Source organism: Malaclemys terrapin, chromosome 6 (genome assembly GCF_027887155.1).
Source record: "Malaclemys terrapin pileata isolate rMalTer1 chromosome 6, rMalTer1.hap1, whole genome shotgun sequence".
Taxonomy (NCBI): domain Eukaryota; kingdom Metazoa; phylum Chordata; order Testudines; family Emydidae; genus Malaclemys; species Malaclemys terrapin.
In genome coordinates, this window is record NC_071510.1 from 44,825,019 (window position 1) to 44,839,986 (window position 14,968).

At 45.2% G+C, this 14,968-nt stretch overlaps 1 protein-coding gene across 1 annotated transcript in view; it reads right to left on the reverse strand.

Moving 5' to 3' along the window:
• Nucleotides 1-14,968, reverse strand: part of GOLM1 (golgi membrane protein 1) — a 55,012-nt gene that overhangs the window by 9,390 nt on the left and 30,654 nt on the right. The window contains exons 5-6 of the mRNA XM_054031952.1: nt 11,748-11,850; nt 1,951-2,089 (exon numbers count right to left, since the gene is read on the reverse strand). Of these exons, the coding sequence (XP_053887927.1) occupies nt 1,951-2,089; nt 11,748-11,850 (242 nt within the window). The remainder of the gene's footprint in view (nt 1-1,950; nt 2,090-11,747; nt 11,851-14,968) is intronic.

A 14,968-nucleotide genomic window follows, 5' to 3' on the forward strand; every position in this document is an offset into this window, starting at 1 on the left:
TGCCCCGGTACCACAAACCGGCTCTTGCCGGTATGCCGTACCGGGGTGTACCAGCTTACTTTCACCTCTGAGTTTATTTGAATCTTTAGGGGGCATTCTGAGATCTCAGATAAAGTGGTTTCAGATGAAAGGAGGAAGCAGGCGGCTTCGCTATAAAGAAGCGACTCTGGTCCACCAATTCAGGAGTGCAGCAAAAGGAATTACAATTGGCTGGCTCTACAGGGGCATGCACCAAGAAACCCCAGGATGTAGGTACCCCAGGATTATAAGAACCAAGCTTCAGTTAAACAGGCTTCACTGTAATGCAATGGAACTAGGCTAAAAATAGTATCAAGAAAAGTTCTTAACAGTGAAATCTGTTAAACTGTCATAGTCTCCCCCAGCTAAGCTAAGCAAAGCAAGTGCCATCACTGATTAATTTACAAGTAGACTAGAGATAGAACACTAGAGCATATACCAGGAAACCCTTACTCTAGTGAACTGCTTAAAGTTTAATGGGTGTAAAAGAATATCAGCTTAAAGATCTGCCACTTTAGAAATTCAGCCATTGAAATTTTAGGGGCAACAAACCTTACACCTATGAGCATTTTACTGGCTAAATGCTAAGCTAGTTTGCTTTTACAAGCATAAAACTGAGCAGCACTTAAAGTTCTGCTGTATTATATCAACTTCTTGCAACTTGAAAACTAGACTGTAATAAAGCTATTACTTCTCTGTACTTGTTTACAATGTATGCAGCAGAAGAACAATTCGACATACGCTCACAGAAGCCAGGGAGCATATAAAATATTTTATGTGCACAGTACATAAAATTGTCAATGCCAACAAATAGGAACCCGACAGTGTAGAAAATCACATGCACCATGCACAAAACAGTTTCCTGTCTGAGCTTCAGTAAAGCTAGAGATGAACAAATACTGCAATAAAGTATTTACAAACAATGGCTGAATAAAACACACAAATTCACTTGGACGGTATTTGCACCTTTGTGTATTCTACAAACATTTATACAGCAATTTGTTTTCAAGAATGTTGGGGGGGAAAGGGGGAAAATCTTAAATAACTGTGGAAATGTTTGTTAAGGCTTTCCAATTTCAGTCAAAGTCAGGGCTTTGACTTGGGTGACCAAGCACAGCACAAAGAGCAAATACTCAAACCATTCATTTACTCAATAGTACAGAAGTAACCCATAGGATTAAATAGGTTTGCACAAAATGTGGGAACAATTTTTAACAATGAACAATGAATAATTGCCAAACAAAAAAAAGGCTAAACTTGAATACATTTATTTGTGGTGCATAGTTGACATTCAACTTTCTAGATAACTAAATAGGAGACTTTTCAGGCTCAACACAAACCATTTTTCATTCCTCAGGTTACTTTATAAAATGAAACTGCAACACAAAAATCCTTTAAGGTACAATTAATGGCAAATTTGCTTTATAACATATTACTCTAAAGCTTGTTTTTTAAACTTGTGTTTTAATTTTAATATATGAAATGCCATGCACTGTCAGGATCCTGCCTCCTCCAGCAGCAGCTGCTCTTCCCACCCTCCTGGTGGCAGAGGCCGATCGGGGTTACTGTGGTAACTGGACTTTTGATGGTCCAGCCAGCAGCACTGATCAGACACTGCACAGGTCCCCTTTCAACTGGGGTTTCCCGTCAAAAACTGGACACCTGGCAACCCTAAATAAGCCTCACTCTGACAACAGAGGTCAAGCTGCAACTTCCTCATTTATTATCAGAAACACTAACCTCCCAAGCTTAACAGGATCATCTAGTACATTAAAAATCATGAGAATCTGTTGCTATTTTATATGTTAAAGGATCAAAGAGTAGCACCCTATCGGAGAAAGCAACATAGAACACTCCATTGACATCTTAAATAATGGTACAACTGAGTTTCTGCCAAAAAACCAAACCAAAAAACCAAAAACACATGCTTACCTGGTAGTTTTTGTTGGAATTTTTCAACAATTCTTTGATTTCCTTGGCCTGTGGTGCCTCACTGCCTTTTTTTGTGATCTCATCTATTCTTTCTTCACATTGTTCTTTTAACTCTTTCATCTGACTGATGCACTGGGACCTTGAGGGAAAGAACAAGTAGCTTATAGAGGTACTGTCATCCGAACATCTCTAACAGACAAAAAAAACAAAATCTCACAAACGGTGCATATCTTTCCTTTTTCCATTTTGCTGATTTCCTAGTCCTACATTTGCATACTTTGAAAAAACAACAACAACAGAGAAATAGGAGGTGGGGCTAGAATCATCTGAGGGGATGATTTCATTTAAATTAATATAACAGTGCCCATACAGAAGCATTTTGTATTGGATATAAATTACCATTAGAAGAAACAATGTTATTTCAAAATGTGCCTCATTTATGAAAATATACTCCTTTCTTAGTTCTTTACTGAAATGCCACTGCAGCAAGTGCCAAGAAAATGGAGGTGAACACTTAAAAGAGAAAGCCATGTTGCAAATAGCTCAGCTGGCATGTGACTTCTCAAGATGGATGGGGGAAAATTACACATTTCAAGTACTAGTTTTAAGCCTTTGGGTATTGATTCTGCATAGAAACAGTTGGACTGATGATGTTCCCCTGAATTAATGGAACGTTAGGAGGTAGCTGATACACTCATGCAGCAGGCATGGGGAGAAGCTAAGTTAATTTAGCAGAGCTAGGGAAGTGCTTTAGTTTATTGTGTTGGTGGGCTCAGAACTGTTCCACATACATGGGCCCAAGAAGGATAGACAACTTTGCCACAACAAACTGCAAAACAATTGCTAATGTGGCTCAGTTTAATTCACCACTGAGAACCAGGGGATATGTCCCCAAAAGTTCTAGAGCCTCACCCAGGTTGCTGCAACACCTGTGTAGACATGGCAACACAGGTATGACCCAAGTATGGCTTTCCATTGTGGAGACTCACAGATGGTCTTGGCTATCTCAAGTAAACTCTGCAGTGAAGACATATCCCAAGTGAGCAGGTCATTTGTTTTTAATGCAAGAGTCAAAAAGGGACTTACTTCACATCTAGAAAGGAAAGGAATAGGTAGACAGAGGTGCTGTTGAATGTCAAGTTAGTGACCTTTGCTAATATTTTGTTTGTGCTGCACCAGGAGAGTTTTGGCTGTTCAAAAATAAGATTTGGCTGACTAACTTCTAAATGTAAGAAAGTCATCGAACTAAAGGAAACACCTAAAATTAGTAAGAGTGAACACCACGGACTGTAGAAAAACTGAGCACAGGCATGAGTTATATTAATATTAGTTTCTTAACTCCTGGGGGAGATAAGGAGATCTAAAATTGTCTTTATGTAATGTGGGAGATTTTGAGAATCTTCTGGGAGGGTGCTAACTGTGGCCTATAATGACTTGTTTCACTCTCCATTTTATGAGTGCTTACATACTGCATGTGCTAATAAAGCCAACTCGTGTAAGCACTTAGTTTTGATTGTTGTTGCTGTAGAAGAATTTTTTTTTGCGAAAGGTTGCAGATCAGCAATTCTGGAGATTAAAATCCTCTGTTCATGCACATGACAGGTAATGTGCACATAGCAGCAGGGCAAGCTTCTCCACATTGGTGGGGGCGATCAATGTGCCCCATCCACACCTGGAAAATCTACCACTCATAAATTCGGTCCTCCTGGCCTGGTCAACGATTGACCTCTCTGCCAATTCTAAATAAAATGTGCCAATTATAGCAGCATGTTTGCTGTACAGAGAGCTGAACTGGCCACTTGGAACTAGACTCAGACCACCAACTCATTTCATATAGGCCACCAGAGAGCCACCGGGTCGTAATGATTTTTCACTTACTAGAACTGCAGAGATTGAACAAAATATTGAACTCTTCATTTTAAGAACAGATTAGTTAGAAGAATATGCAACTGAACATTCAGATAAGAATTCAAGAGAACAAACAAGTATTTTTTATTTTTTTATTTACAAGGAATGTACAAAGTCCTGCTTCTCCAAACACAGGAGGAACCAAGCACAAAAGACACAGTTTCTTAGCTTACAGTCTCAATCAAGCCTCTTTGGCCAACACCAGACCCAAAACCAAAAGCTCTCTCTAGTTTTTTCCAGGGTCACACAATGCTCACTATTTCTTGGTTTTCTGTTTTATTTCTGCCTCTCTCCTTTGACTTGTTGGTTCTCAGTTTGTGTAGGTTTTGCCTTCCCTCACATACACACACACTCACATCCTGTCACAATACCCAGTGGAACCTTCCACACCCTGGACAGAATCTTTTAGGCTCTGTTTTACACGTGGCTCCTTAAGTGTTTCTTACACAGATGGGCGCATTCATACATCAGTTTGAATGAGGTTTTAACCTCAACCCATACCAAGATTTCACCCAGCTCATAACTAGAGCCCTACCAAATTCACAGTCTATTTTGGTCAAGTTCATGGTCACAGGATTTTAAAAATCATAAATTTCATGATTTCAGCTATATGAATCTGAAATTTCACAGTGTTGTAATTGTAGGGGTCCTGACCCCCAAAAGGAATTGCGGGGCAGGGGGTGTCACAAGGTTAGTGTAGGGGGGTTGCCATACTGCTATCCTTACTTCTGCACTGCTGCTGGTGGCGGTGCTGCTGTGACGTTATGAGTGTAATATAATATTTCATTGAAAGGTGACAGGGCCAGAAAGAGTTAATTAACTCACAGACTGACCTGACCCATGGCCGAACTTTAGAGACTGTTTAGGAAGATAGGTAAATGAACAGAGCTTTGAAATGCAAGTCTGCATTGTTAGAGATAGAAGGGTAGATGTTTGCTCAGGTCTTGTGATGTAAGCAAACAAGTCTTGTCTATTGCTATAGCTTTAATTCACAGATCAAAAAGGGAATATTAACATTTATGATGACACTTGAGAATGAAATTGTCTATATGTCTCTTTGAAGGTTGTGGTAACCTGTATCTGAACTGTTTAATGGATAAATTATCCTGCGCTAATTGCCATGATATTTGGGAGAAGGAAAGTTAAGCCTATTGTTTTCTCAAGCCAAAAGGCTGCAGGAAATGTATAAAAATCTTCGGACATGCTCCTTCTTCATCTCAGATCTGCTTTGGGTTTCAAGAGGGGGAAACCTTAAGCCATAAGGATTGAGATCCCCAGTCATTGACTGGAGCCACCCTGAATATGGACATTGGACTATAACCTATGGACTATTTCTAAAAGGACTTTTTGGCAACTACAAACTCATCTCTGCTATGTATCTGGACCTCAAGAATTGAATTCAAGTCTGTAGGTATATTGATCTTTTAACTTCTTTTTTTTTTAAAATAAATTTTAGCTTAGTTAATAAGAATTGGCTATAAGCGCGTATTTTGGGTAAGATTCAAGTTATAATTGGACCTGGGTATGTGGCTGATCCTTTGGGGTTGGAAGAACCTTTCTTTTATATGATGAGATAAGATTTTCAGTAATCGTCGTCATATCTGACATGTGTGTCTGGATGGAGGCCTAAGGCTGGGCACTTTATGGAAACTGCATTATTTGGACTTCTGAGTAACCAGTGAAATGCTATAGAAGCTGTTTTGTGCTGGCTTGGTAAACCTAAGTATTGGAATATTCACCAGCATTTGGGGTTTGCTTACTCCGTTCTGTTTGCCGTTCACCCTGATTGAGTAACCTCAGCTGGCTCAGATAATTTTAGAGTAAACCAGATTAACTAATAGAAACAAATAGGTCTGCTGCAGATTTTCCTGCTCTTACTTTTCTTATAACAAAACATTCAACTGGCATATAGTCCAAATAATTGTTACTCACTGCCTTGTAATTCTGAGTCTAGCAGAAGTACCCTGCTGCATCTTGAGAAGACAGTACATCAAACAGAACTATCACACTGAATCACAAGCACACGGAATATACACTCTTTGTTCTCAGGAGTTTACTCTATGTGAAAGTGTTTGCATTCCTATCAAGGTGAAAGGTGAGTTTAATTACTGATCATGACTAATTCCAAGAGGAGGAAATGAGAGACACTATACTGAATAAAGAGCATTTTAACCTGCTGCCAATATACGGCAATGCAGACAACAAAGACTCTTTCATTTTGTGGGCATGAAACCACAATTCTGAATTGCAATTTGCTAAGAACGTAAGAACTGCTAGAAGAGCTCCTACTCTCATTCCTAGATGTAACAAATTCTTCTGAATGACTAGATTGTGCTAAGGCTTTAATGAACAGTTTCCCTCCTAAAAGACAGTAGTATGTTTCCCACAAGATTCAGAACCAAATCTGTTAATTAGAGACTACTATAATAATTGATTTTCTCAATGTCTTCTAATTTAACATACACAATTCAGAGCTGTAGCATTGCTGTCTGTATCTTTTTTTAAAACAAGACAATTTATTCCCGGTCATGTTTCTGAGTAATTTTTAAATTTATTTCTAATTTTAACCCATTTTCTGGTACTGAATGATACTATCCCTCCTCATTTTTTCCCCTCACTAAACTTAAATTGAACTCATGGAGGATTAGCAGTTCTCAACAGCAGACATGTAGGCACAGTGAAACTGCCCTTTCTTTAATCACCACCACCTCATGTTTATTTCATTATCACACACCATAGACCTCACTGTGCTAACAGCAATGTTTGGTTTTACTGCTCTTAAAATGAACTAGAAGATATTATTTATTTCCTCAAGAGTAAATAACACTGTGAAGATCTTTTTATGTTTGCCAACAAAGTAATTACTTCTTCAAAAGGCCTGATACACAAATAAAATGGAAAATGATAATTCCTAAGCCTTTAGAATGTTTATGTCACAAGTTCTCTCTCCCTCTCTCTCCATACACATTTTAAAAGTGTGACTTGCCCTCTACTGAGCACACTTATGTATACATTTCTATGACTAATGAAATACAAAGTGCAATGCAGGGTTAAGGCAACAGTAAAAAGAAAGCACAACAGGTAATATAAAAAGTTAACAGCAACATTAAGTCTGACACATTATACTGCCTGTGAAATGTGCCATGAAAATCATGAAAAGTATTTTCTATAGCTATAAAAATAAGAAACATATTAATAGAACTATGTACGTCTGTACAATGCAACTTATGCAGTTATGGAAACAATTTCTGCCTCTCTTGACTGAGATTATAATTGGGCAACCATAAACCCAGAATATCTCCTGCACAGGTAGCCCATGGGAGGAGTCTCAGAAGGAGGAAAGCTCCATAGGGATTCCGCACAGCTACCCCTGTTGGGGAGCTGGAATTGCAAAAGGTCATGTTTCCTAACCCCTTCACTCCCACCCTTAAAACATGCCTGATCCCCAGAAGCCACTCAGGGGCCCTACACATCCACAAGTGTTCTGACCCCCACCAACCTGGAAGCATGGATTCATTGGTGCCACACTACCAGGTCTTCAACCTGGGCTAGGCTACTGTGTGATATATCCCTGACACCTAGTCTACACAGCACACAATACTTTCTGAAGAGCCTTGGGGAAGAAGAGGGAGAGGGTTATGGGTGGTGGTGCCTGAGGCCCACTGCATAATAAAAGGGGGAGTTTTGTGCATAGATTGCCTCTTGTGTGTGAAGATCTGGCTCATTAGCATTAAAGACATCCCATTTAGGGTTTGGTATAATGGGAATTTCTGGCAAATAACTGATCTTCGCTGCCTCCAGTCCTGCGTCTAGCAGAGGATTATGCAGCAGAGGCCCAAAATACATGATTCTGTCCTCCCTTTCCACACCTTAAACATGCCAAGGGGTACATTTGGCCATCTGTGGGGTTCAACAAATTTAGAAAACCAGGTTACGTGTACAAGACCCATAAGCGGGGGGGAAGGAATAGCTCAGTGGTTTGAGCATTGGCCTGCTAAATCCAGGTTTGTAAATTCAATCCCTGAGGGGGCCATTTAGGGATCGGGGCAAAAATCTGTCTGGGGATTGGTCCTGTTTTGAGCAGGGGGTTGGACTAGATGACCTCCTGAGGTCCCTTCCAACCCTGACATTCTATGATTCTAAGGTTTCAATTTCATAAGGTCAGCAGTTACCTAAGTAAACAGGGTGAATCATCAGGAAGTCAGTTGCTCTACAATTTAAACAAAGTCTACAAAGTTTACTAACATGTCACCTGTCTTTTTCCATATATACAAGAAACAAGGTCAATTGTTTTACATAGGGTTACCATTCGTCCGGATTTACCCGGACATGTCCTCCTTTTGTGTGCTAAAAATAGCGTCCGGGGGGAATTTGTAAAGCACTCACAATGTCCGGGATTAGCAGAGCGAGCGGCTGGGAGGGCTGCAGGGAAGTCCCGGGCTGGACTCAGGAGCAGCTGTAGAGGAGCCGGATCCGCCCTGCATTCTGAGCCGGCAGCTCCCTTGCAGCCCAGTCCAGCAGCACTGTGCAGGGCCAGACCGGGTTTTGTTGTGCAGGGCCAGACCGGGTTTTGTTGTGCTGGGGAGCTCAGCCACGTGTCCGGCTCGGCTGCACAGAGCCCAACACTCTGTTCTGAGCAGCAGGGTAAGGGGGACCGGGGGCAGGAAGGTTCTGGAGGGGGCAGTCAAGAAACGGGGGGGGCTTTTTGGGGGGAGTGGAGAAAGTTTTGGGCAGTCAGGGTACAGGTAGGGGGTAGGGTCCTGGGGGGCAGTTGGGGGGGGGTCTTAGGAGGGGGCAGTTAGGGGACAAGGAACAGGGAGTCTTAGGTAGGTGGTGGGGTTCTGGAGGGCAGTTAGGAGCAGGGGTCCCAGGAGGGGGCAGTCAGGGGACAAGGAGCAGGGGGGGGTGTTTGGGAGTTCTGGGGGGGGCTGTCAGGTGGCAGGGGTGGGGAGATGGATCGGAGCAGTCAGGGGACAGGGAGCAGAGGGGTTTAGATGGGTTGGGAGTTCTGGGGAGGGGGTGGGGAGTGGTTGGATGGGGCGTGGGAGTCCCAGGGGTCTGTCTGGGGGTGGGGGTGTGGATAAGGGTTGGGGCAGTCAGGGGACAAGAGGCAGGGAGGCTTAGATAGGGAGTGGAGTCCTGGGGGGCAGTTAGGGGCAGGGGTCCCAGGAGGGGGCAGTCAGGGGACAAGGAGCAGGGGGGGAGTGTTTGGGAGTTCTGGGGGGGGCTGTCAGGTGGCAGGGGTGGGGAGATGGATCGGAGCAGTCAGGGGACAGGGAGCAGAGGGGTTTAGATGGGTTGGGAGTTCGGGGGGGGGCTGTCAGGGGGTGGGGAGTGGTTGGATGGGGCGTGGGAGTCCCAGGGGTCTGTCTGGGGGTGGGGGTGTGGATAAGGGTTGGGGCAGTCAGGGGACAAGAGGCAGGGAGGCTTAGATAGGGAGTGGAGTCCTGGGGGGCAGTTAGGGGCAGGGGTCCCAGGAGGGGGCAGTCAGGGGACAAGGAACGGGGGGAGGGTTGGGGGTTCTGGGGGGGCGGGAAGTGGGAGGGGCAGGGGCGGGGCTAGGGCGGGGCTCCTCCCGTCCTCTTTTTTTCTTGCTGAAATATGGTAACCCTAGTTTTACAGGTATTTTCATTTGAGACCATCTGACAATTAACCTTCAGCACAAATTCTCTGGAGCTAGAAGTCTGAAGACCCATACCTAACATGCAATTCAAAATAAACTAAACAAAGCCTAGTAATGTATAACTATTTGAAAGGTAACTCGAATATGGGGCCTAATCTTGTGCAGGAGGCGCTCCACATACTAAATATCAGTTCTCAAGCCACAATTTACAAACGTATTGAGTACAATCAGCAGAACGAAACAAAACAGAGACTGATCCTTCAGTTCTAAAGCAGGCAAAATTCATATTGACTTCGCGTTGTATAAAAACAGCAGGATCAGGTCCATAATAGCAAAAATTTTCTTCTTGGTGACTGTTGTCAAGATTTATCAGAAACCAAAGTAAGCTACTACTTATATAGGGCCTGACTTTTTCTAGGGTTACCATACGTCCGGATTTTCCCGGACATGTCCGGCTTTTTGGGCTCCAAATCCCCGTCCGGGGGGAAATCCCAAAAAGCCGGACATGTCTGGGAAAATCGGGACATGCGGTGCCGGGCCGGGGGCTCGGGGGCCGGGGGCTCCGGGGCCGGGGGGCCGGGCCGGCGGTGCCGGGACGGGGGCTCGGGGGCCGGGCCGGCGGTGCCGGGCCGGGGGCCGGGGGCCGGGCCGGCGGTGCCGGGGACCGGTGGTGCGGTGCCGGGGGTGGGCCGCGCTCCTCCCCCCACACCCCCCCTTACCTGCTTCAGGCTTCCCGCGACTCAAATGTTCGTGGGAAGCAGGGGAGGGGGGCGGAGTTGGGGCGTGGGCGGGGCCGGGGCCCCGTGGAGTGTCCTCCTTTCGGAGGCACTAAATATGGTAACCCTACTTTTTCATTCCATTGCTGTGGAAGTACCAGTCCTGCCAGCACAGGAAGCACAAGTTAACTTGCTGCTAACTGAGTAGAGATCCATAATAATTATAAGAATGCAAGCAAAGAAAGTTGCATTGGTTCATCCTTCACAAGATACAGAGAAAGGAACATCAATGTTAGCAAGAAAGGGAAAAAAACAGAACTCATAATTAGTACAGGAAATAGTATTTTCAAACAGTTTCAGTAGGAGGGAATAACTCCTAGTGAGTAGATAGAAGTGTTAAGGGTTATTGAAGTTCTTACCAGTATCCCTGCACATATACTTTGTTATTCACACCTTACAATGCTTCAGGAGTACCTATTTCCATTGCTGTTTAGGGCACAGTGAAATCAACACCTTAACCATGGCTTCCCATACTGGCAGATATCCACCTACCTCAAATTCATCTAAAAAAATTCTTCAAAAGTTCCATCATATTTGAGTTAACAAGGACCTTTCAATACATTAAGTCCTTATATAATTTACTGAGATTCAAACTCAACTCCAGAAAACCTTTCTGGCTTGAAGCACAAGAGCTTGAAGATTTGGGGTTTTCCCCTGAAGATCAATAGCAAGCAAGCTGGAAGGACACTAACTGCCAAATAAACACCTCAAGGACCCAAATGAAAAACCCAGTGGCTTTTCACTTCTGTGGAAAACATGTGCACTTCGAATCGCATCCACACATCACATGGCAAATGCTCTTACCTCCTCCTAAAGGGGGACTGAGCCACCATCCTATTTCTGACTGTGGAAATTGACTTCAAACTATGGAGCACCTCATCAATCAGTGTCCCAAACAATCCACATCCCAGTGGCATCTCAGCAATACACTCTGTCACCTAAAGCAACCAATTAGATTGCTGACCTAGACTTGGACATCTAACATTGCTGTTTTTAGCCATACAAAAGAAGATGACGACGACGACTTCAGGAAACACAACAAAAATCTGATTAAAGCCCTGGCTGGGACTTGGAAGATCTGTGTTCAAATTCTGGCCCTCCCACAGACTTCTTGTGTGACCTTGGCAAGTCACTTAGTCTCTCTGTGCCTCAGTTCCTTATCTGTAAAGTGGGGATAATTGTACTTCCCTGTCTGCCAGGAGAACTGAGGGGAACACAAGTCAGAAATGTTTGTGAAGTGATCCAATACTATGGTGATGGGAGCCACAAGTACTCACACAAATGAGCAGAAACCAATCAGGACCATAGCTCGTATAGTATTTTCCTTTTCTGAAAATGCTATCTAGTCTCAAAATATCTACTAGCCGCATTTATATTTTAAAACTGTTAGCTATGGGAAAAAGTGTAGTATTCAAGTACAGGTTTCAAAAGAATAATTTGACTTATGACCTTTCATTCTGTAAGTCATGTATTTAAAAGAACAAACTTACATATCATAGGAAAATTTCTTCTGAAGGTTAGTCTGGTTTTTCTGAAACTGGTACACATCCAGTTGTAGCTTTCCGTATTCCTTCTGTAACTTTATCAAGTGTTCTAGGCCAAAAGAGGATTATTATTTTTAATGGAATATTATATTAAGATCAACAAATCCCTCTCGTGCCCCCCCCCCCCGCGCCCTGGCTCCGACCCCTCTTCCCCCCATTGGCTCCCTCCCCAAATCCCCGCCCTGGCCCCACCTCTTCCCCAACCACGTGGAATTCCTCCTCCCTCCCAGGCTTGCAGCATGGCGGCGCAAGCCTGGGAGGGAGGGTGGTGCTTCCTGGAACTGGAGAGTCAGCTTCGGCACCGGGCGGGCAAGGGGGCTGCTCCCCCAGGAGGGAAACGAGGGGGCTCAGCTCTGAGCCCTTCGCCGCGCCAGAGGGCTCCTGCCCAGGCCGCTGCACAGTCGAGGAGAGCAGCTGGTGCTGGGAGAACATGGAGCAGAGACCAAGCAGCGATTACAGGATCGTTTGGCTGCTGCCGCCATCCAGGGGATTGGAAAAGTGCTGGGGACGAGCAGGAAAGTGCCTCTGCCGGCCCAGGGCCCTCGGATCTAGCAGCCCTGGGAACCCGCTCCCCTGGTGTAGTGATGCTGCAGGAGGGAGCCGCATTAACATGGTAATTAGCCCTGTGCTCTCCGTTCCAGCCAGGACCTGCTCCGGGGGCAGAGCTCGGAGTCAGGTAGCAAATGGGAGGGAAACTGCTCAGACCGGCTTCACTGGGACAATGAAGCAGCCCTTTCCCGCATCCACACATTCGTGTTCTGGACCAGTCCCTGGGAGGACCCCTTCGGTGTGCCAGGCTCACTTAGGGTCACCAGGGCAAGTCCCTTGGCTTCACCGCCGCCTTCAGGGCCCGGGGCTGGGAGCATAGCGCGGAGGCTGCTCCAGCCCTGCAGCCCGCGGGGCAGTGCGGTGGGTCGGAGGCAGACATGCTCCTGCCGGGAGGGGCTGGGCCCGGCTGCCTGGTTCGCCCCCTGCCCGGGTCCCCGAGCTCCCCGCGGCTGGAGAGGGACTGTCCGGGGCTGCGGGGGCGAGTGTCCCAGCCCTGGCGGGGTGGAGTGGAGCAGCCCCTGCTGCGGGGCCGGGGCGACGGAGCCCGGGAACAGCTGGTCAGGGAGCTGCAGGAGGGGCCCGGAGCGCGGTTCGGCTGGGGGGCGTTCCAGCCGTTTTTGTTTTTTTTTCCCCCTCCGCCGCTGGCTTTTTTCTTCTCCGCCCCCACGGCTTTTTTTTTCCTCCGCCCCCTCCCCGCGTCCCGATATTTAATCTGTGACATCTGGTCACCCTACCCAAATTCATGATACTTTGGTAGATCAAATACACAGTCACATTGTGGCACCTGCTCAGCAGCAAAAACAAAGAGGATGTGGGAGGGTTTTCTGCCTCCCCTCCTCCAAAGGGAAAGGTCTAACTCATCTATATTCTCTGGATGCTCTTGGCTTGCAACTTAGCAGACTAGAGGTCACTGAAGGACTAGTCACTATAGTGCAGGCTACAATGGTAATTTTCCTACTACTATCTAAATTCAAGTTTACAACTCACTGTGATGTTCTGTACCTCGTGGGAACAACCCACACTCCCATGTTCATCCTTATAACATGATTGTGTGGTATTTAATGCAAAGTTTGTCTTCGGAAGGCTCCTGATGCACTGAGCATTGTTGTTATAGTGATGTTATAGTAATTGTTGTTACAGTAATGTTATAGGTTATAATTTCATGTATATAGTTATCAGGCTGAAAATGTATCCTCATGGCTTAAAGCAAGCCCAGGCAAAAACTCTCTAAGAGCACAAGGGCAGTTCACACCTCATCATGGCATGTATGGGACAAACCCAGCCCAGTCTCACAGGAACAAAGGACACTGGCCTAGGCAGCAGCAAAGGATCTGTTGGACTCTCAGTGAGTCACCCCCCTTCCTTTGGTCAGTTTGGGACTGCGATGAGGTAATGTTCACCTGACTCTGAAGGGAGGGGCGAAGCCAAGAGGGAATCATAGAATCATAGAATATCAGGGTTGGAAGGGACCTCAGGAGGTCATCTAGTCCAACCCCCTGCTCAGAGCAGGACCAATCCCCAGACAGATTTTTGCCCCAGATCCCTAAATGTCAAGGATTGAACTCACAACCCTGGGTTTAGTAGGCTAATGATCAAACCACTGAGCTATCCATCCCCAAAGAACATGAATAAAGGGAGTGACATTTGCAATGCTCTTTCTCTCTCTTCCACCTCCATCTACATACATCACCACCAAGCGACTGAAGCACTGATCAAAGGGGAGAGCCTGGCTGAAGGGCAACCAGCCAGCCTGTGGTGAGAAGCATCTAAGTTTGTAAGGGCATTGAAAGTGTTAAGATTAGCTTTGAATATGTTTTGCTTTTATTTCATTTGACCAAATCTGACTTGTTATTTGACTTATAATCACTTAAAATCTATCTTTATAGTTAATAAATCTGTTTGTTTATTCTACCTGAAGCAGTGAGTTTGGTTTGAAGCATGTCAGAGACTCCCCTTGGGATAACAAGCCTTGTACATATCAATTTCTTTGTTAAATTGACGAACTCATATAAGCTTGCAGTGTCCAGCAGGCATAACTGGGCACTGCAAGACGGAGGTTCCTAGGGTTGTGTCTGGGACCAGAGATATTAGCTAGCGTCATTCAGTTGCACAATCCAAGGAGCAGCTTACATGCCAGAGGCAGTGCGTGAACAGCTCAGGAGTGGGGGTTCTCACAGCAGAGCAGGGTAAGGCTGGCTCCCAGAGTCAGAGATTGGAGTGACCTAGCAGATCATCAGTCCAGATAACACCAGAGGGGAACGTCACATTCACCCTCTGCAATAGCAGTTTACAGTTCACAAAGCAGGATTGTTTGTAAGTTAGTAGTTTTCTGTGGTGGAACCTCCTTCATCATGCGGTGACACCCTGAATGTTTGCTCCTGACAAAAAGCTTTGCATCAGAAAGCTGAGCACGTCAGAGAGGCTGACAATTATATTTACCAATGGCCCAAATGCTAGAAGGCATAACTCACTAGCAATATTCTAAAAGTGTCAAAGTGGTTAATAATTAATAGGGCCAAATTTTCCTTTTAGATATGTGTGTATTACTCCCATCCATATATAGGAGTATAGAATTTTAGAGTTGAAAGAAGATTATACTATGTGGGTGGAAACAGATA